The sequence below is a fragment of the Cucumis melo genome, chromosome 11 (assembly GCF_025177605.1).
Source record: "Cucumis melo cultivar AY chromosome 11, USDA_Cmelo_AY_1.0, whole genome shotgun sequence".
Lineage (NCBI taxonomy): Eukaryota > Viridiplantae > Streptophyta > Magnoliopsida > Cucurbitales > Cucurbitaceae > Cucumis > Cucumis melo.
In genome coordinates this window covers 23,735,858-23,756,623 of record NC_066867.1, presented here as the reverse complement: position 1 = coordinate 23,756,623, position 20,766 = coordinate 23,735,858, and the positions used below count along the sequence as shown (strand labels likewise).

The 20,766-nt window shown below is 35.0% G+C and overlaps 1 protein-coding gene across 2 annotated transcripts; it reads right to left on the bottom strand.

The window, feature by feature from the left end:
• LOC103496326 (integrin-linked protein kinase 1) lies at positions 1–14,514 on the bottom strand. 2 transcript variants are annotated; one of them, XM_008458145.3, is made up of 13 exons: positions 13,879–14,514; positions 13,265–13,339; positions 13,047–13,142; positions 12,258–12,343; positions 11,896–12,016; positions 11,148–11,227; positions 10,299–10,361; positions 9,283–9,407; positions 8,464–8,549; positions 1,047–1,168; positions 744–855; positions 535–633; positions 1–238 (listed from the first exon to the last, which is right to left on the bottom strand). In XM_008458145.3, the coding sequence occupies exons 1-12, from the start codon at positions 14,197–14,199 to the stop codon at positions 535–537; spliced, it is 1,386 nt and encodes a 461-aa protein (XP_008456367.1). In that variant the 5' UTR covers positions 14,200–14,514; the 3' UTR covers positions 1–238. The 2 variants fall into 2 exon arrangements, with proteins under 2 accessions (XP_008456367.1, XP_008456368.1); XM_008458146.2 differs by having other exon boundaries at positions 1–633.
• Positions 14,515–20,766: the final 6,252 nt, after the last annotated feature.

Sequence of the window (20,766 nt, the reverse complement as noted above, 5' to 3'; positions counted from 1 at the left end):
GAAGTAGAAGTAGATCTGTAAAATTAATGATGCTTGTTTTAACAACTTTATCAAGAAAGGAATCCAAGCACTTGAACTGTTTCAAGTATAAAGCCTGGTACATCATTGGTAATAGTTAACTAAATCATGCCAATCTCTTTCACAATGCTTTCATGATCTTGATTTGCAAGATATCAGTTCTTTCTGTGGCATCATTATATCAACTATAAAGCTGAAGGATATATCTCCTTTGTGGATGCTGTGGAAAAAAGAAAAGAGGTTCAACCGAAAAAAGTAATGGCAATATTCAACCTACAAGAATGGTCCAATTGAAACAAATGGGAACGATACCAGTCAAGGCCTAGCTTAGCTTACAACTCTCTCATCCAACGAAGAAAAATAGGACAAGCCAAAATTGTTCGAGCAAAATATCAAAGGCAAAATAAGCGAAAGATATGCACAAAAATACCTCAAACATTATGTTTTAGTTAAAAACAACATAACGTGTGTGGATGAGAGGGGAGAAAAAGACTGAGAATCTCCAAGAATACTAACTCATTTGCTTTCCGAGTAAGAAGATCTGCTGCCTGGATTAGTTCTTTCGCTTGTAAATAAGGCTTTCAGGTTCTGAAAACAACTGCACAGTGGATTTTCCTGTAAACAATTTAAGCGACATTGACGGTGGTTACTTTTCAAATTTTGGTTACGATGAGAAGCAAAATGGCTCTTAATAACGTTGATTGAGAGAGAGATCCCTTGTGTACCTTCAAGCTTCTTGTTTGCATGAGTCGAGTGTTAATATCCTTCAACCTTCTTATTATTTGCCGAAATGTGGGTCTTTTTTGCGGCTTCTCATCCCAACATTCCTGAATTAGCCTGTAGACAAGGAAGTGAAGATATTAAGATTAGCTTGCTTGACAATTATTAAAAGAAGTTTAGCCTGCTTTCCCATGAGCCCCAACCAGAAAAATATTCTAACTAGGAAGTGACTTGCAAACAAAAGAAAATATTCTACTGACATCTAGTAGCCAAGCATATAGCATCAAAATGAAAAAAGAGGACTTTACTCTTGTATTCCAAATGCATAACGCTTTGGTGGAGCCATAAATAGCGGGCGTTCATTAGCTATATAAGCTTTGGGTACTTCATTTTCTGGCATTGTTGGAAAAGGTGGATTGCCTTCTATCATCTACATTGATCCCATAAATGATAAAACAATACAATGTTGTTAGCACGAGCATATCTGGAACAATATTACGAATAATAAATGCAAAATCCAAAAATTTTATGAATATTCAACACACCCTATATACACTTCAGAAACTAAGTTGATTAGAATAAAGAAAACTCGTGAAAACCTCAAGTTCATGGACAAAAATTATCCCAATAAAACATTTTGACTGACATGGGCAATGATTGGGGGCAATACGGATCAGGAAAAGAAACGATCAAAGGAACGATCAAAGAAACATCAAGTTCAGAAACAGATATCAGATCAGAGCTTGTTGATAAGTCAATATTAAGTGTTGGTTTCATGTGGCCTTGCGATGTTGGGCAGTGAGAAGTGCCTTCTATGACGATTACTTTGTCCAAACATGGCACTTCCCTTTGAAGGTTTTATGACAGTTGAGTGCCCAGCTTGGCAGGTTAAGCCAAGCCATTGAGGTGATTTGTAAATATGGCAAACAGTGAGTATCAAGAAGAAATAAGATTTAATCCTGAGGGTAACGAGATCTCAAGGATCTCAAACGCCTGTTGATTTGGGTCTTGTAAGTTATGTAATTCTCCAATGTTAATGGTACCTTTTCTGGAATGGGCCACAAGCCTCATGAGGGTCATAAGGATAACTTTTAAAAGATGGCCACAAACGAATTAGGCCTCATATATACCCTCTAAATTAGGGTGGATTGTTACAGTAATAAATTGAGCTTTTTCTAGTTAAGCGCACCTTAAGAAGAATCGGTTTACCTTCCCTTCCTCAATTAATAGTGGAGCTAGATTCCTGTTCAAGTTCCTAGGCAACAGCCTTTTGAATAGAATGACGTCATGTATGGTTTGAACACAGGTGAGAGACTATGGAATTTTTCCACCTACTAGTGGGTGGGTGCAACAAATTGGAGTTCATCAGGAATACCTCCAAACGGGTGCAACAAATCGGAGTTCATCAGGAACGCCTCCAAATAAATGGCCCAACAGATATGACTTAAATAGTATACTCTCGAGCTTGGTTTTAAAGGAGAAGACTGAACTCTCTACTTTTAGTTATGAGTATCCAAAATAAAGACAAAGAACAAACACAAATTTACGTGGAAACCCAGTATAGGGGGAAAAACTATGGTGTAGGTGTTTTCTTATTATTTCTTATGAAGATAATTATACAAGAAGGGAAGACTTTATAGGCAACACGAGCCTAATTAAAAGAATAAAAAATTAAGGTAAAGTAAATTACATAACTACCCTTGGGCTTTCAACATGAACCAAATCCACTATTTCTAACACTCCCTCTCAAGTTGGGACGTAAATGTTGAAAAGACCCAACTTGCTAACACAAGAATCAAAGCTTTGTCTGATGAGCTCTTTTGTGAGAATATCAACAATCTATTGGCTTGAGGGTATGTAAGGAATGCAGATGCTACCATTGTCTAGTCTCTATTTGATAAAGTGTCTATCAATGTCCACATGCTTAGGTTTGTCATGTTGAACCAGATTATTAGCAATGCTAATAACTGCTCTGTTATAGCAGAATAGTTTCATAGGCACCTCATAGTCTTGACGAAGATCAGACAATACCTTCTAGAGCCAGATTTCCTCACATATTCCCAAACTCATAACCTTGTATTCACCTTCAACGCTGCTTCTAACCACAACTCCTTGCTTCTTACTTCTCCAAGTAACGAGATTGCCCCACACAAAGATATAGTTTCCCAAGGTGGATTTTATGTCAACAATTGACCCTGCCCAATCAGAATCAATATAGGCCTAATAACCTTCTGCAAATCTTCTTAAACCGCAATACTTTATCGAGAGTTGCTTTTAAATACCTCAGAATTGTGTTAACTGCCTCAATGTATTCTTCATAAGGAGCCTGCATGAATTGACGGACAATGCTCACAACATAGAAGATGTTAGACCTAGGGACAAATAAATCAGCTTTCCTACCAAGCACTGATATTTCTCTTTATCAACAGGGGTCACCTGAATTTCTGAGTTTGGCATTGAACTTAATGGGCGTATCAGCAGGACAACATCCCATCATACCTATTTCAGCTAATAAATCAAGGTTGTACTTCTCTGGGATACAGAGATGGCCTCTCTGGATCTAGCAACCTCCATCCCAAGAAAGTACTTTAGATTCTCCAAGTCTTTAATTACAAACTTACTTCATAACTTCTTTTTCAGTTGGATGATCTCAACACAATCATCCCCAAATAGCACAATGTCATCAACATAGATAACACTGCAATTTTTTCCAACCTTGGAAACTTTTGTGAACAAAGTGTGATTAAAGTGCCTCTGATTGTACCCCTGAGACTTGACGAAAGTGGTAAATCTGTCAAACCAAGCTCTTGGCGACTGTTTCAACCCATACAAAGACTTCCAAAGCTTGCAAACCCGATTATCAAACTGAGGTTCAAATCCTAGAGGAGGACTCATGTACGCTTCCTTTTTTGAATCTCAAATTCAAGAACACATTCTTAACATCAAGTTGATATAGGGGTCAGTCTTTATTCACAGCAACACTCTAACAATGTTTAACTTTGCAATAGGAAATAAGTCTCAGAGTAGTCAACCTTATAAGTCGGAGTTAACCCCTTTTACAACTAACCTGGCCTTATGTTTGTCAAAAGCACCATCTGTTCTGTACTTGACTATAAACACCCATTTGCATCCCACAATTTTGTGTCCCTTAGGAAGAGTGCAGAGATCCCAAATTTTGTTCTTTTTTGGGGTTCTCATCTCTTCCATGATAGCAGTTTTCCACTCAAAGCATTATGAGGCAAGGTGGATATTTTTGGGTATCGTGGTAGAGTTAAGACTGAGAGTAAAGGCTCTGAACTAGGGTGAAAGGTTCTCATAAGAAACATAGTTAGAAATGGAATGCTTTGTACAAGATCGGGTACCTTCCTCAACGTGATGGGAAGATCGAGAGATAGATCATACTTACTGGTATTTCCAGGATGATCTTGCTTGGTTTCGTTTCTAGTAGATTAAGCAACAACCTCATTCTCATCAAACCTACCATCTCTATCTGTAATGACCTCAACCTCACCAACACTGCCCTTCTCAACTATATCTTCAAAGACAACTATTTCGAATCTGTCATTCTCACCCACCTTACTGTCGATATGTGAGTTAATAGAATTTGTCTTGGACCTGTCATTCTCACTCATTCTGCTATTAATATATGAGTCAAATGAATCATTCATACCTTGATCTCGTAAAGGTTTAGAATCATGGACCGAAGTCAGCTGAACAACAGGAGTGCAACTTCCTTTTTGAGATTTCTCCTATAATAGGTTTTCTAAGGAACTTAGTTCGTAGGAAGAACTATATCGGAAGGATCTAGGTCATAAGATAACACGAGTAGGACCATTAGACTCTAAGGGAACCACAAAGTTAGGCCCTTCACTCACACTCTCCCCTTGAAGTAGGCTAATGGAAAAGAAAAGGTGACATCCATGGAGACAAAGTATTTACGGGAAGATGGGTGGAAGCATTTATAGCCCTGTTGGTAGAGAGGGTGCCCAACAAATACACATGCCTGAGCTTGAATTTTGTTTGGTTAAGGTCATGGCTATGAACGTAGGTTGTGCACCTAAACACCCAAAGGGGAACATCAGAGATGAGACGGGTGGAGGGATAGCCTTGAGACATTCTAAGGGGGTTTGGAGGTGTAGAACACGGGAAGACATTTGGTTGATAAGATGAGCTGCATTGAGAACAACATTGCCTCATAGATGGGAGAAGAGAAATAAACAACAAAGGGAACCGACTACTTCCAACAAGTGACAGTTTTTTCTCTCGGCAACCCCATTTTGTTGAGGGGTGTAAGCATAGAAACTTTGGTGGACAATCCTGTTAGAGGACAAAAATTTATTAAGGATGTGGCTTTGAAACTCATGACCATTATCCCTCCGTAGAATTGCAATCTTTGCATTGAACTGCGTTTCTACGGTTTGATAGAAGTCTCGAAATGTAAAGATGACCTCAGATTTGTCGAAGATCAGAAAGACCCAAGTAACGTGGGTATAGTCATCGATAAAGGTCACAAATCACCCTTTCCCAAAGGAGGTAGCAACCTTGGACGGTCCCCAAGCATCACTATGGACAAGGGTGAGAGGTTGGGTTGGTTTGTATGGTTGTGAGTGAAAAAAAGGGATCCAATGCACTTTTGTCCGAATACACACATCACAAGATAATGTAGAGACATCGACTCTAAAAGATGGGGAAATAAATGTTTCACATATTGAAAATTGGGGTGGGGCCTAAACGGAAATACCACTACATACAATCTTTTTCAGAAGTGGTAAAGTACGAAGATAAAAAATTAATCATAGAAATGCTACTAGGGGAAACGTCATCATTAAGCAAGTAGATTCCCCTACTGTGCCGGCCAATACCAATCATCCTCCTCGAGCTCAAATCCTAAAAAGAAATAGAATCAGGTAAGAATGTTGCTTTGCAGTTTAACTCAAGAGTAATCTTGCTTATCGCCGGTAGATTATAAGAAATTTAGGGCCCATGCAACACATTGTGTAAGGACAATCCTTAAAAACGAGAAATTTACCCTTTCCCAACAATGGGAGCCAATGAGCCGTTTGCAATTCTTCTTTTATCATTACCAACATACAAAATGTAGGACACAAAATGTTCAGAGGATCCTGTCAAATGATTTGTAGCACCAGAGTCCAGAATCCAAGGATTGTTCCCATCAATATTAATAAGATTGAAGGTCTGAGGTATACCTGACTAGGCAGTAGCTCCTAGTGTGGTGGGATTGGGATCCCCAGGTAGTTGAGAAGGGCTAGCAGGCTCACTCCTATAAGCTCGCCTTGCGTTTTTTTTTTTTTTTGTTGGGAGGACATTTCTTACCTCTTGGGGGACAACCCATGTAATTTCCAACACTGCACCTTGGTATGCCACTGTTTCTTGCAATATTGATAGACAGGGATCGGTCTTTCATTGTGCTTCTCGTTATTAAGAACAGGGGACCTCGCACTAAAGGTAGCGAAATCAATAGTAAGGGCTGACAGAATACTCATAGCACCGATATGATCCTCCTCAAGACATACTTCAAAACAAACTTCCATCAGAGAAGCAATAGGTCTCTAGCCCAGTATATGCCCACGAACAACATCAAACTTAAAGTTGAAACCAGCAAGAAAGTCATAAATTCTATCAATTTCCTCAATTCTAAAGTGTTGTATGTCCTCTCTAGGACAATTCCAGACAATTACCCTGCATAGGACCGTTTCCTGCCAAATAAGGGAGACTTTGTTAAAAATAGATGTCACACCCATTGTCCCCCGTTAGCATTTGTGGACCTGTTTTCTCACAGTATAAAGTAGAGAGGCATTCTGACACTTGGAATACAATTTCTAAGCCATGTCCAAATATCCTTAGCAATTGTAACATACAGTAAGGGCTTTCTGATCTGTGGTTCCATACTGTTGATCGATGTGGACTGAATAAGAGAATCCTCCCCTTTCCAATACCGTTCCTGAGGGTCCCCCGATGTAGGACAAGATATCTCCCCTGTAAGAAAGCCAAACTTATTGTGCTCTTCAAAATCACTTTAATAGATCGAGTCCATACAAAATCTAAAATATATCCGATAGATTGTGTGTCATTGTATTAGACACATAGGAAAAGAACAAAGTAGGCAACGAGGTTATCAAATTCTCAGAATACATCGGTGGGGTTGTATGAAGGCCAAGCCAGGCCAGGCATGTTGGAGGGGCCCCTAGTGTTGCCTCAATTGCCATAATTTGCTATCAAAGCATGTCCCGTTTATGTCAAGCGACACCTTGAGACGAACCCTGCACATGATGTCTTGATTGAGCTGAGGATTCACCCACCTCAAAAGTCAAGTGGGCTTGAGGGTTTCCAACCTCAGGACAACCATTAGGGTTCGCAGCTAAATCAACAGAAGGCGGCTGCACCAAACATGGTTGGGAAGCACTATTCTGGTCTAGGGTTTGCAGCTGCACAAGAGTTGGCAGCGGGACAAGTCCAGGTGGCAGCGCATGTATAGACTAGGCAAAACCAGGAGATGGCACGTACAAAGAATGTGTAGGTACGTGTGGACTTGGCTAGAAAGTGGACGGCAGCGCGTAGGAGAGATGCAGCTAGATAGGCTGTGCATGTCGACCCTACGCCGCTGAAGGAATCGAGTGGTCGAAAAGTTGCGGCAGAAAGAGGTCGGCCAGTGGGTTCTGAAGACGCCGAAACCACTCATCCATGGTAGTACTGATCCGAGCATCAATCGCGACTGCGACGGCAACACTGATGTCGACGGCTGTCCCCTTTGCTCAGGTTCCATCAAGTGTAGGGTCATCTAGGGTTTCGTCGATACCCGCTCCGATACCATATTGAAAGTAGAGTCGAAGAACAAACACAAATTTACATGAAAATTCTAGCACAGAGAGAAAAACCACGATGCAGATGTTTTCTTATTATTTTCCTACAAAGATAGTTATACAAGAGGGGAAGACTTTATAGGCAACATGAGCCTAATTAAAAGAATAAAATATTAGGGTAAAGTAAATTACATAACTACCCTAGGGCTTTCGACATGAACCAAGCCCGCTATTTCTAACCATGAGCTTTAGAAATAACTGATTCATTTATTCTAAATCAAAGTCCACTTTAAAATTACCAAACATTCTCTTTTAGAAAGAGTAAGTCAACAAAAACAATTCTAAAAAACACAGCTTCATCTAGATGACATGCCAATACTAATTAGTAAGCTCAGAAGAAAGCAAAGCAAGTATAGCCTACGAACTTAGCTTGGAGAACCCCTCATCAATCAACTGGAAATTATTAACTGACGTGAGAACTGGCTACAGAAAAGTACCGTTTAACAATATGCAAAGGAAATTTATACTGAAATCCATAACCTTGCAGAAATAGCAATTATTTTCCTTAGTGAGCATTGAGATCACCCATATTTGCCAACTAATATGAAAAATTATACTTGAGCAAAAATAATATAATAGTACATATGCAAAGGAAATTTATACTGAAATCCATAGCCTTGCAGAGATAGCAATTATTTTCCCCAGTGAGCATTGAAATCACCCATATATTTGCCAACTAATATGACTCCAGCAAAAATAATATAATAGCACATATGTGCACATATTGACAATGCATGTCATTGTCAATATGTGCACATATGAAACCAAAAAGAACGTAAAAAAGAACATGAACTAGACGACAAGTTGGACACTGGCAATCAACACTCATTTAGAGAAACTTCACCTCTTGCAAGATCAAAGAAAATGAAAATACATCCACTTTTGTATCATATTCTTCATTTTTATAAACCTCAGGTGCCGCATATCGCCCTGTACAAGAGAAACCAGCAACTTCAATAAATGGGTTCAGAAAATATACACACGCATATATACATAAAAATAGATTGTTGTCCAAATACACAACTGCACAAGGGATCTTCATTCAATATTTTTTTTAATAAAACAAAAGGATCATTCAAACGAAGACCTGGACCAAAATTAACTATCAAGCATGAACTTTTTAAAAATTAGACACAAGTGGCCAAAGCAGTAATGGCAGATCCATCCGAAGTAGTTTTCCTACATGAAAGGGGGTAAAATATTCGTCCTTATGGTAAATTAGAGGTTCGACATTGTTTTTGTTATCTTTTAGAAATGCCTACAGAAAAGTATGGAGACATTTTTAAATATAACAAAATCAACCCTATCAACTATAGAATCTGAAGTTTTGTAATATTTTGTAAATATTTTCAGCAGTTTTGTCATGTACAATAATTTTCCGACCTATTAGTCCCATTATCAATATAAATACTAACGATAACATGGATAGACTAGTTTGGAACTAAAAGCAACTTGCTTATTAATTCAATTTCTTTTTTATAGATTTTTTTATAAAACAACTGTTAATATCAATATATTATTGATATATCTATAAATTTGAAATCTAGATACCGATATTTAAATCAAGGCCATGATCAGCACAATACATATGTTATGACATTCAACATGATCCCTCCGGGAGGGGAGAGGAAAAAAACTAATTTTGGCCTAAGTGTAAACATACATGAAGTTTCACGACATGTCACAGCCACAGGTCTGTCTTCTTTAACCCTATTTGAAAATTTTAGAAGTTTGCTAACTCCAAAGTCTGCAACTTTCAGGTGCCCAGAATCGTCCCGCAGTATGTTTCTGTTGTCTTACTCATAAACAAATAAGCAACCTTCAAAGTTCAAATTGTTCAGCAATTGATAACTTATACTCATGCCATATTATTATTTAGCATGTGATAACTTACTACTCATGCCAAAGCCAACAGAAGCCTAACTCTAAGTACACCCCAACGAAAATAATATTAGGCATTTCAATCTACTGATTACAGTTAATTATAGGCTTTTTTCCTTTTATAAGAATAAGACTTCTCATTATCAAAAAGAGCTACAAAAGGAAGGGGAGATAAGACCCCCCCCCCCCCCCCCCCCCCCCCCCACCACACACACACACACAACCAAAGGGTCGCAAAACAACATGGCAATTTGAGATAATTACAATTAATTATAGTTGAACAGCCTAAACTGTCACCTTCAAGAGTTCAAAGTTGTCACTCCATGTAGATTGCACAACTGTTTATTTTGATTGATAGATTAACGCTACATGGTTGTGAAGCGATTGTAGCATATGATCGCATCAGTTTAAGCAATAGTTCCAGACTAGTTCAGACTAATATCGCTACATAAAGACTCTAGTGATTATTAGATATCATCAGAAATAGTTGCATGCACCCGTATAGAAACTTTTTCAGAACATGCTCATACCCTTTCTCCCCTAACATGCTTTTCTTCACTGTCTTGGAAAAACTATTCATGAACAGTTTTTTTTTTTTTCCTTTTATTTGGAAAAGAATAACAACTTACAATGGTAAATTCAATTCGAATTCTGTCACTTTTTTTTTGTGTAAGAAACTACACTCAACCATACATCAGAACTTGACTGATCTACTCTAACCATTTCACGATCTATTTTCGTACAACTATCTCTAAAGATAAAATGGTAAGAGAGAAGAGAGAAGAGATAAGAACATACGAAGGTTCAAGATCACGATGGATTATTGCTTCAGGTTTATGCTCATGCAAATAATTCATCCCCCTGTAAAATATATTATAATGATGTTAACAAGATTATAAAGGCATCCAGATCTAAGATCACAAGAGGAAAGCCCTTAAAGAAATGAACTCCAATCAAGAATAAAGGCCACACAAATAGTCAGATTTAACATGTTAGAGGAAACAACCAAACAATGAAATGACCATATACACCATAATGGACGGCACAATTCAGTTACATAAATGGTAGAAACTTAAAGCAAATATCTGTCTTCCAACTTTTCTAACATGGTATGAGTAAAAGAAATCTAAAATATATAGAACTAGAACTGTTTAGAAACAAAATCTTAGAGTCAAAATGCAGTCTTTCTAATGTTGTCATCTTCTATTATGAAGAGAATTCTTTTGGGTGCAAATCTTAACGTGCACCTTCTACCTCACGTGCTTTTTTGACTTTTCATTAATCAGGGGCAATTTTTAGTTATCTTTTGGTTGAGAATAATACTCAAATCAGTGGTGACTTCTTTGGCTGTTTCTAATGGAAAGGTGATCTCCTCCAAAATCCTAAGTAGAATGTCATACGTTCTTTTTCATGAATAAACCAACTTGAGTGACGATCAAAAATAAGATAATCAAATTTCATAACTATGTAAAAACAACTTATTTCACCTTATATGCTAGAATCAATGTGCTCTTGGCATACATTAGTATTTAGTGCTATGAAGTAGAACAAGCCCATATCACACTTTAGCCCAATTGTTTCTTACTTTAGTAATTAATCCATTACCAATTTTCCAGACAAATTTAGGGAATGTAAAACTGAATCGACCTTGCAATGTCAAGAGCAAACTTTATGACTGTTTCTAGCTTCAAGGAACCTTTACGTTTCAAGAATGCATGAAGGTCCCCCTGAAAAAGAAATAATCTTTTATTAGAAAAAACAATTCGGTGAAATATGAAATGTACAAGGACTGCAAAAATTGTATCAAATTGAAACAAGATATTGAGAGTGTAATTACAAAAGCTTGAATATATGACACCAAGATAAGGAAATAAAAACAATAACTTCCCGAAGTTGGTTTGTTTCTTTTTCATTCTCTCTTTTTTTAAATGTTCGTGAGTGTCTAGGTCAACTTACGCGCACCTCGACTAATCTCACGGGACATCAACTCATACAAATAAAGGTTAGAAACTGACATCAGCTCATACAAGATTGAAATATTTTAACAAATCGAGCCCAGTTCTCCACTTTAATCTTACAACATGGTATTATAAAGAAATACTGTTCAGCAGATTTTCTTAGAAACAATTTGAAAGAAAGTATAATGCGGTAAACAAAATCATCAGGGAACATAACATAGAATACATCTAGATCGTAATATCAATGCATTCATAGACTGAAACATTCAATCTTAAACTTCATGAACAGCTATCTATTTCACCATTTTGATTGACCACTTGAGCATTACACATGACAAAGTTTAAAAGAATACAGTGAAAGTAAATAACTATTGCGAGTTCCCCAAATAATGAATGTGTTCAAACTTCATATAATAAAGTAGGACAACAGGACAGACCTGGGGCAAATACTCTGTGACAATCATCATTGGACTACTTTGTGTTACGGCTCCCAGAAATTGGACAACATTAGGATGGCGTACCTTCTGAAGTAAAGCAAGTTCATCCCTAAATGCCTTCCTGTTACATGAGAATTTTACTATAAAATAGATATCAAGAGATTAAGTTTACATATCTAACCAAATAGAAGGAAAAGCTGTAGAGCTATCCAAATCTGTGATGGGATTCCAATAATCTGATATGCAGGGAACCCAAGGAAATTTGTGGGGAATTATGAAGTCCACCTCCAATATACGATGAGGCAAAGGAAGCATAATAAACATAAGAAACAGAAATACTGATCTCCTAAAATCAAACCCACACTTTATCTTCATCTGTGAAAACTTCCTCGCCTAGTGTCTTCACAGCAACTTGAATTCCACGCCATGAAGCACTGCGAAAAGTTCCCTGTGTAATTATATTTAAATGGATTCAGAGGACAAGCAAAAGTGCAGTCAGTTGATTTCTTGATAATGCTATACACCTGCACACACGCCCAAATTTACCAAGTACATGGCAACAAAGTTCTACATTAAGAGAATACTAGAATAAATTGGCTACATCCTTCAATTTTTATCTTCAAACTGTAAGCCACTTACTAATTTTGAAAAATGTTTAGTTTTTCTAAGTTTGATAATAGGCTCCATAATTTAGCTAGGATTTATTGTAGGTATGCCAAGTGCTAGATTGGGTAAGGTAACTTGAGGATGGGGTGTGAAAGCAAAAACTAAATTGCAAGTATGAGGGATCATGCTAGATAAGATTGATATAGTTTTAATTGAGACCCAAACATGAAAGCTTTCTAATCTTAGCAAGCCAAGTCTTTTCCACCATGCTTAGACCAGGAGAGAGTATTTTGATAATTGTATTTTGCATTTGCAGGATTAAAAAAGTGATTAAAATTCTTTTGTTATTTTAAATTCAGAATCCCTAAGGTGGTATTAATATTAATTGAACTTTTGAACAGGTAATTCATTTACAGTTTCATCAATTTTACCTAAATTGTTGAATTTGTTATCATATTAATAAAGAAAAAAAAAACAACATAAAATAGAAAATGTATTAAAGAAATTTGATAGCATTGCGTGAATGCAAGTAAGCAAAAACTTACTTTTGTAATGTTCACACTATTAGAAAAATCAAGCTCATTCGGATTGATTTCATATTCTGGAACTTCACGAGCATTTTGCACAAGCATTGGAGCCATCTGGGATATACAGTAGGAAACATTCCCAGCAACTTGTAAGTACAATGAGAACATAGTAAGGTCAGAAGCACATACCGAAGAAAAGCAATTGCACATCACCTGTGCTGAGTACAGTTTCTTACCGGCAACTTTGCACCATGCTTCTCTAAGAGTTTGATCACATCATGATTCTTGTAATATATGGCATCTGCAAGAGGCTATTAAACACAAAATAAATTCTAAATTTCCTGATTCTACAACTTCAAATTCTTCCACCCTTTCCATTTCTTAACCCAGCGTACATAAACAGAACGGATAATTAGAGGTTACAATCTCACTAGAAAAACTTGTCATGGCTCAAATCTTCACCCTTCTTAACACCATTTGCAAGTAAACGAAAATTAACATTGTAGGCACAAGACCAAACGATTATAAAATGTCCAACATACCAACCCGACTGTTTTCAGACGCCTTATTTCACTTCTCACCTACCTTGTTTCAAGCATCTAATATCTGTCCATATCTAGCTGAACCTTAAAGAACCAATCAGAAACTAAGACACTGATAACTTCACTTTACAACACCCATCAGAGGTATTAGTTCGATTACGAGAACGAAGTAATAATACTAATTAACACAATAAACAACTTCATTAATGAAAAAATAAAGAAACTAAACCATAAATCGATTCAACTTCAACAAATATCAAAAGATAATCATCCCAAATTCAAAAATAGACATGGATCCTAAAACTCACCGTACTACCCCATTGGTCCTGAACATCGACCTCCGCACCCCTTTCAAGTAGCAACTCAACGACATCCGGGCGGCCCTGACAAGCAGCAACATGCAAAGAGGTTCGACCATCAGTGTCGTGAAAATTTACATCCGTAGCGGAGTCCAGTAGCTCCCTAATCCCATCCAAGTCGCCATCATTGGCCAAGTACATAAGCTTAATCCCAGGATCAATCGCGATCGAATCATCAAGCTCGTCGGTAACCACATGCGAATCTTCACGTTCTGGGTTGAGGGAGGACTGTTTGCCGAGTGTGAAACGAGCTCGTACATTAGAATCCATGAAGGAATTAGCAGCAACCTCAAAACGGACGATACAACAGACAAAATCAAAAAACTACATTCCTCCCCAAGTGGATTGGAAATGGAATCAAATTCTTTTCCTGGTTTGTGACGGAAGAACAAAGCATTAGAGGAAAATTTGAGGAGATTCTGAAGGACAGTGATTAGTGAGAATAAAGGAAGTGACAAAATAGAGATATTTGGATAGCGATTCTATTGGGAGGGAGACTTCGAGCGATGAACAGCCAACGGCGACTCTGTCCGGCCGTATAAAGTAGAAATTTCCATTTTTCTTTTTCTTTTTCTTTTTCTTTTTCTTTTTCTTTTTCTTTTTCTTTTGTTTAGTTAAAATGGTATAATATGAAAAATGGAGTATAGTTAAATAAGTTGGTTGGTGTTTACCAACAATTTGTAATCCTAATCAATATTGGGTTTCACTTCAAAATTAATAATTTACTTCATAATCCACACCTTATGTGGAGCATATCTTCTTAATTTGATTATCAATTCTTTTTCGTCTCAACAAGTTTTGTCTATTACATGTTATCGATTATCGTTTTATATGATTTTCTTTGCATTTAAAATTGATCATACTATCAGATGCTATCGAATATTGATAAATATACAAGCGATAATGATACATTTTCTCTGTTTTTTCTCTTATTTTCTAGTATCATATATATTTATATTGATACGCTAAAAAAACTTTATGGATAACCATTATATTACTACTAATATCATGCTAATATAAGTGTAATTTTCATGAATGCTATGTTATTTTGCATGATGAAAGTATTGTTTTGATTTGGAAAGTATGCATTAAGGTATGGTTTTGATAGTTAACGATTTAGATGGTCCTGAAACATCCATTTAACAAGAAATTAGTATGAAAGGAAAGTTTTCATTAGAAAAAGAAAAAGGAAGAAATTACATAGTAATTTTGACCGCCTAGATTCAGGAAATAAAAAAACACAAGAAAAGAAGAGAATAAATGAGGATACTACTCTAAGTCACTTGAAATGATGACCACAAAAGTGTATCTAACCTTCTTCCTTCTTCTTTACTATTTTATGTCACTTCCTAGTCTCTTGTTTATCATCCTTACCCTTCCTGTGGTAGATGACATTTGATGAAATTGAGAGATTGGTTTGATTGAGTGAGGGTTGATTAACACTTGGTAGTGACAGGGAAGATGTTGTCACCACAATGATCGACGATAGAGATGGAGGAGAAAGAGCAAGAAGAATCACAAGTCATCTCTGTTAAATCCTCTATGTTGAAAGTGAAAGATGAAATCTCCCTTTCAATGGAGGATATAGGACTCAGTTGCTAGTGTTTATAAGTTTGGGGGGCCAGAGTTACTAATGAAAGATGTGGATGGGTAGGTGTAAAATCGTTCGACTCTTATGGTTTAGATCAGTCATACTCATCTTTCTTTTCTTCTCAACAGTTTGTTGGTTTCATCGGATAGTGAAAACAAAACTATGATTTGAAGACTAATGATGAAATGGATGATCATGGGAGAGTTTAAGGTTTAGAGTCATAACTATCCATAATTCTATGATTAATGTTTAACAAGGTATCAATATCTTTATACGCATGTATTGTATAGTTATCAATATAATTCGTTTAATAATTAACTAAATCACGATATGTTTTGTGTACATGTTAATAGAAATATATTTAGAATAGTTTTTTTTCATGGTAATTGAACACATGCATTCTTATGAAATGTGCATCTAATAAGTTATTTATTTTACGATAATGTAACAAAACATTCTAGCATGTGCTTGAAAGCATATTTTGAATGTTTTTCAAAACATGGAATTTCAACCTTCCATATTTTTACTATTGTCTTTCCGTCGATCTTTTTTTTCTATACAATTACTAAATTTATGTTTTCTATTTACATATAACGTAGACTTTATTTCAGCCAATATAAGCATAACTCAATTGACATACGAGTATATTAGCGATCATATATAGGGGCCTTTTATACTTTTCTTATAAGGTTTGAATCCCCGAACTTAAACTTCATTTTGTTTTTTAAAATGGTTGGTTATATTTTGCAAATTTTAGTTTATTAACTTTCAACCTTTATACATGTTATATATATAAAGAAGAACATATGTCCCAATATCTAAACAGGTAGGTAAAATTAATCCAATTGAAAAAAGATTATAGATATTTATGTTCTCTATTTACATATATAAAGTAGACATTATTCAGACAAAATGAACATAACTCAATTGACATACGAATATTTTAGTAATCATGAGGTCTAATACGAGTATTTTTCATTTGGGTGGATATATTTTCTAAAATGACCGGTTATATTTACAAATTCCGTTTATTAACTTTCAACCTTTGAACATGCATCTACGTAAAGAGGAATATATATATATATATATATATATATATATATATATATATATATATATATATATATATATTTATTTATTTATTTATTTATTTATTTATTGTGTATGGACAGATATGTAAAATTAATCCAAGTAGGAAAAAAAATCATAGATATTTAAAGAGATTTCTTGAAGTTGTCAAAGTGAGGTTAGTTGTGGACCCGAGTTTGGAATAGAAGAGTTATTTCCGAAGTAGGTATTTTGATAAGAAGATTTTTTTAGAAGAAGGCATTTTGAAGAATAGGCGTTTTGGAAGTTCAAGTTGAAGATTGGCGTGCGATGAGAAAGTTTCCGTTGAAAAAGCTCAGCAAAGCGAGGAAGTAATAGGCGTTTTGACGAGAGAAGAAGGCAGGAAGAGAGTTGAGAATTTCGAGGAAATATCTAATCTTGATTAGACAACTGATTACTTGTTGGGTTTAGGTTAAGCATGGATGAAAAGCTAATAAACCTACACGTGTAAAGTATCAAGTAGGAGCTGGCAAGTTAAGAGCAGCTTGAGGATGATTAATCCGATTTAAGGATTAGTATAAATAGGATTGAAGGATCTAAAGAAAGTGTTGTTATTTTAAATTGACTAAGTGTTGGTCTGCTGAGAAAGTTGCTAGGTGAGAAGAAGGAAACTTGTAATAGACATTCAGAAGGAGGAAGGAAAGAAGGAAGGAAGTGTTTTTGTGAGTGATTTTCTAAAAGAAAGAATAGTATTTTAAAAGCATTCTTGTAAATATTTAACGCATATTGTAATGCTCTTGATGTTATTTGATAGCTTGTTCATCTAAAAAAGAATGTGTCCAAAGCTAAAGTTCTATGTGATGATTGTATGTATGCAAGTAAACCAGCTAGCTATTATGTGCAATAATGAGTAAAGACAACCATGGGGTGAAAGGACCACATGAAGGTAAAAAGTTGGCCAATGCATTAAAAGGAGTGTATTGAGTTAGCAACCTGAACGTTGAGAAATGAATCGAAAATTTTCCCAGGGGATGTTGATGCAAGAAATCACAATAGGCTATGCGTGAGAACGATTTATATTCTTGGCGAAAGGACTAAGTAGAAGCTAATGTGTGACTTATGTTTTGAATGAGCGTTGTGAGTCTATTTATGAAAATGAATTTACTTGATTGTATTGCATTCCCAAAAAGGATTTCTAAAACCTCACTCACTAAGTATTTAACTTATGAGTTAAGTTTCCCTTCCCTAGGTTATTAGGCATTAAGGCCAGGTTGAAAAGGGTAAGGCAAGCAAGCTAGGCGATGATGCGTTAAGCAAGACGTTTTAAGTGTAAAGTTACGTTAGGTGTTGGAAGCTTTATTTTATATAGTTCTTTGTATTCAAGAAAGCATGCGGAACACATGTTGTTAAGTAATAAAGAGGAGTTTGTTCGTTCTATCTTGCATTGTGAAGATTGTCGTTTATTAGTGGTTTTTAAAGATTCAAGTTTCGTTAAGATTGATTGTTGTGTTAATTTCGCTTACCAAGCATTCTACGTGCTATTTCATGGAGAGATTCGCGTTGAATGCCTGGACGATCATACTTCCACATGATCGCATTCTAAAGGTATTTTATCTACTTTAACCAACCACTCATTCTAAAGGTATTTTATCTACTTAATTATCGTTAAATTAACCAAAAGTTTTCCATTTACACTCCCTTTGACGGTTTATATCACTTCCCAACTCATACCAAAATTATTGTAAATTAAAAAACTATTTAAAATATTTATAAAATATAGCAAATTTTAGATTTTATCAATGATGAACATGGATAGACATTGATAAACTTTTATTAATAATAAAAAATATATACTATTATATCCCTAAAATTTGGGATTGTACCGGTTTAAACCTTAAATTTTCACAAATATACCAATTTCAATCTTAAACTTTCATTCATGTATCAATTTAAACTCCAAACTTTAATATGTGTCTAAGTAAAACATGATGGAGAGTTTAATTTGATAAATTTATATAAACTCAGATATAAATTGGTACATTTGTAAAAGTTTAGAGACTAGATTGATATAATTATTAGTTTGAGGTTAAAATTGATACAACTTTTAAAGTTCAGGGTTTGACTTGATACGATTATTACTTATTAGATTGATAAACAAAAACACAAAATTTAGAGGTTTAAATTGATTTTTTCCAACTCTCTATCGAATTTGAAATATTACTATATTTTGTAATTATTTTTGTTTATTTTGCTATATATATTTAAAAATATGCTCTAAATTTAAATCCTAAATTTTTTAATTTAACATCCTTCAAACTAGTTGAAAATTAAAACATGGTCTTAAATATATAATTATTTCAAATTAAACTTCCAAATGGTTACAAGTTAATCAATTAAACTATTAATAAAAATATCAGGTTACTAAACTGGACGATTATAATAGATGCCTCCACAATTTTCAAAGAACATTAATTAATTGATAGTTTCATATATTTATTCGCTTACAAAATTAGTTAAATTAATTGATCAAAATATTATAAGTCTTTTATAAAATATTTACCTTGTCAAACGTAACGTGGAGTAGAAATTGATATATTTACAAAAGTTTATAGATTAAATTTAAGAGAATTGTTATGGATAGCAAACCACAAAAATTATTTACACAAAATAGCGAAAAAAAAAAACCTTAAATAGATGGTAGAAAGTCTAATAAATTTTACTGTATTTTATAAAAAGTTTCATTACTTTTATTTTGGAGAATTTCCTTAAATTTACATGTTAGTATTAGTTAAAGACAAATTTTAAACAAAGAAGATAGCAATTAAAAACGGAGCCTTTGCAAAAATAATAAAAAAAAAATTATAATAATAGAACCCATGTCATTAAAATAGAGAGATGTCAAACTTCTTCTAGATCATTATTATTCTTTACTTCTAAAACATAATGTGAGGCATTTTGACTAATAATGCAATCAATTCACTACGATGGTGGAGAGACGAGCTCCCCTCTTTCTAGACAAAAATATATTCACGGTTTAACAAAATGTTTGTTGGTAGAATTTTTCAAAAAGCAAATGTGTTAGTAGAAAATGTAATTTTCTAATTACGATTGTCGTCGTGGTTGGTGTCTTCACCTTTTTTTTTTATTATTGAGAAGAGATATTAGAGAGACGTGTTATTAAAATAATAAAAAGATATGTATTTCTAAAATTAAATCTATTGGGTATTTCGTTAACTCATGTTTATCATCAGGTACACACAATTTACTTTTACATTTTTTCTTGAGAAAAGATATCGAGGAGAACTGTTGTGCTAGTTGGAACCTTCAATCGTCAACAAAAGGAAACAATTTAAATATGTAAAATAAAAACTAGTTAAAGGATGAGTCGTGGCTTGAAATGTTGGAGAGTGAAAGCAAAGGAACGTAGCACAACATACCCCATTGATTTGTCTCCTCACCATTTCCCAAACATGGGTATTCTATGCGGCCAAAATGTGTAAGGAAAATGAGAGGATTTAAAGGGACTTCCCCTCATCAAAATAATCCATGTGGGACTTTTAAAAGTCATTTTAAATAACTTTTACTAACAATTCCTCATTTAAAAATTTTAAAAGCATTTTTCGTCGAGCAATATCAATATGAAATGTTGTGCATAAGCAAAGGTATCTTATGTTTGAACTTTTACATAGTATAGATGATTTAGGATATACTAGTGTAACTCTTGGTTTTGAATTCTACCTCTAACAACATCTAACCCACAACATTTCTAAGGTATAATTGGAAAATTTGTGCTTTAAGCCTAGCAGGTATATTCCAATTTAGTGAATTGAGAATTTGGCTAAAATTTCATAGGAGGCGGCTCTCACCTCCACATTCACATAGGTAAGTTTACCAAGAATTCTCCTATAGCTAGGTACTCCATTTGCCACCAAGTATAGATCTCACTAAAAACTAAGTTCAACCTTTCATACGCTTCAGGATATCATGTTGTGACTCTAAGTCATAAGAAATAACTCTGTAACGTTTTGCATGATTCAATCCATATCTTTTATGACCCATTATTACCCTTTGAACTTGTTTCTTGGGATCTACTATCTACAGGTTGGGTTTTCCTCACAGGTGATTCATTTTTCTATAGGCATAAGTCTCATCCATTTTGATGTTTTAAAAAACCTTCTCTTTGGCCAGTCCTTTCATTA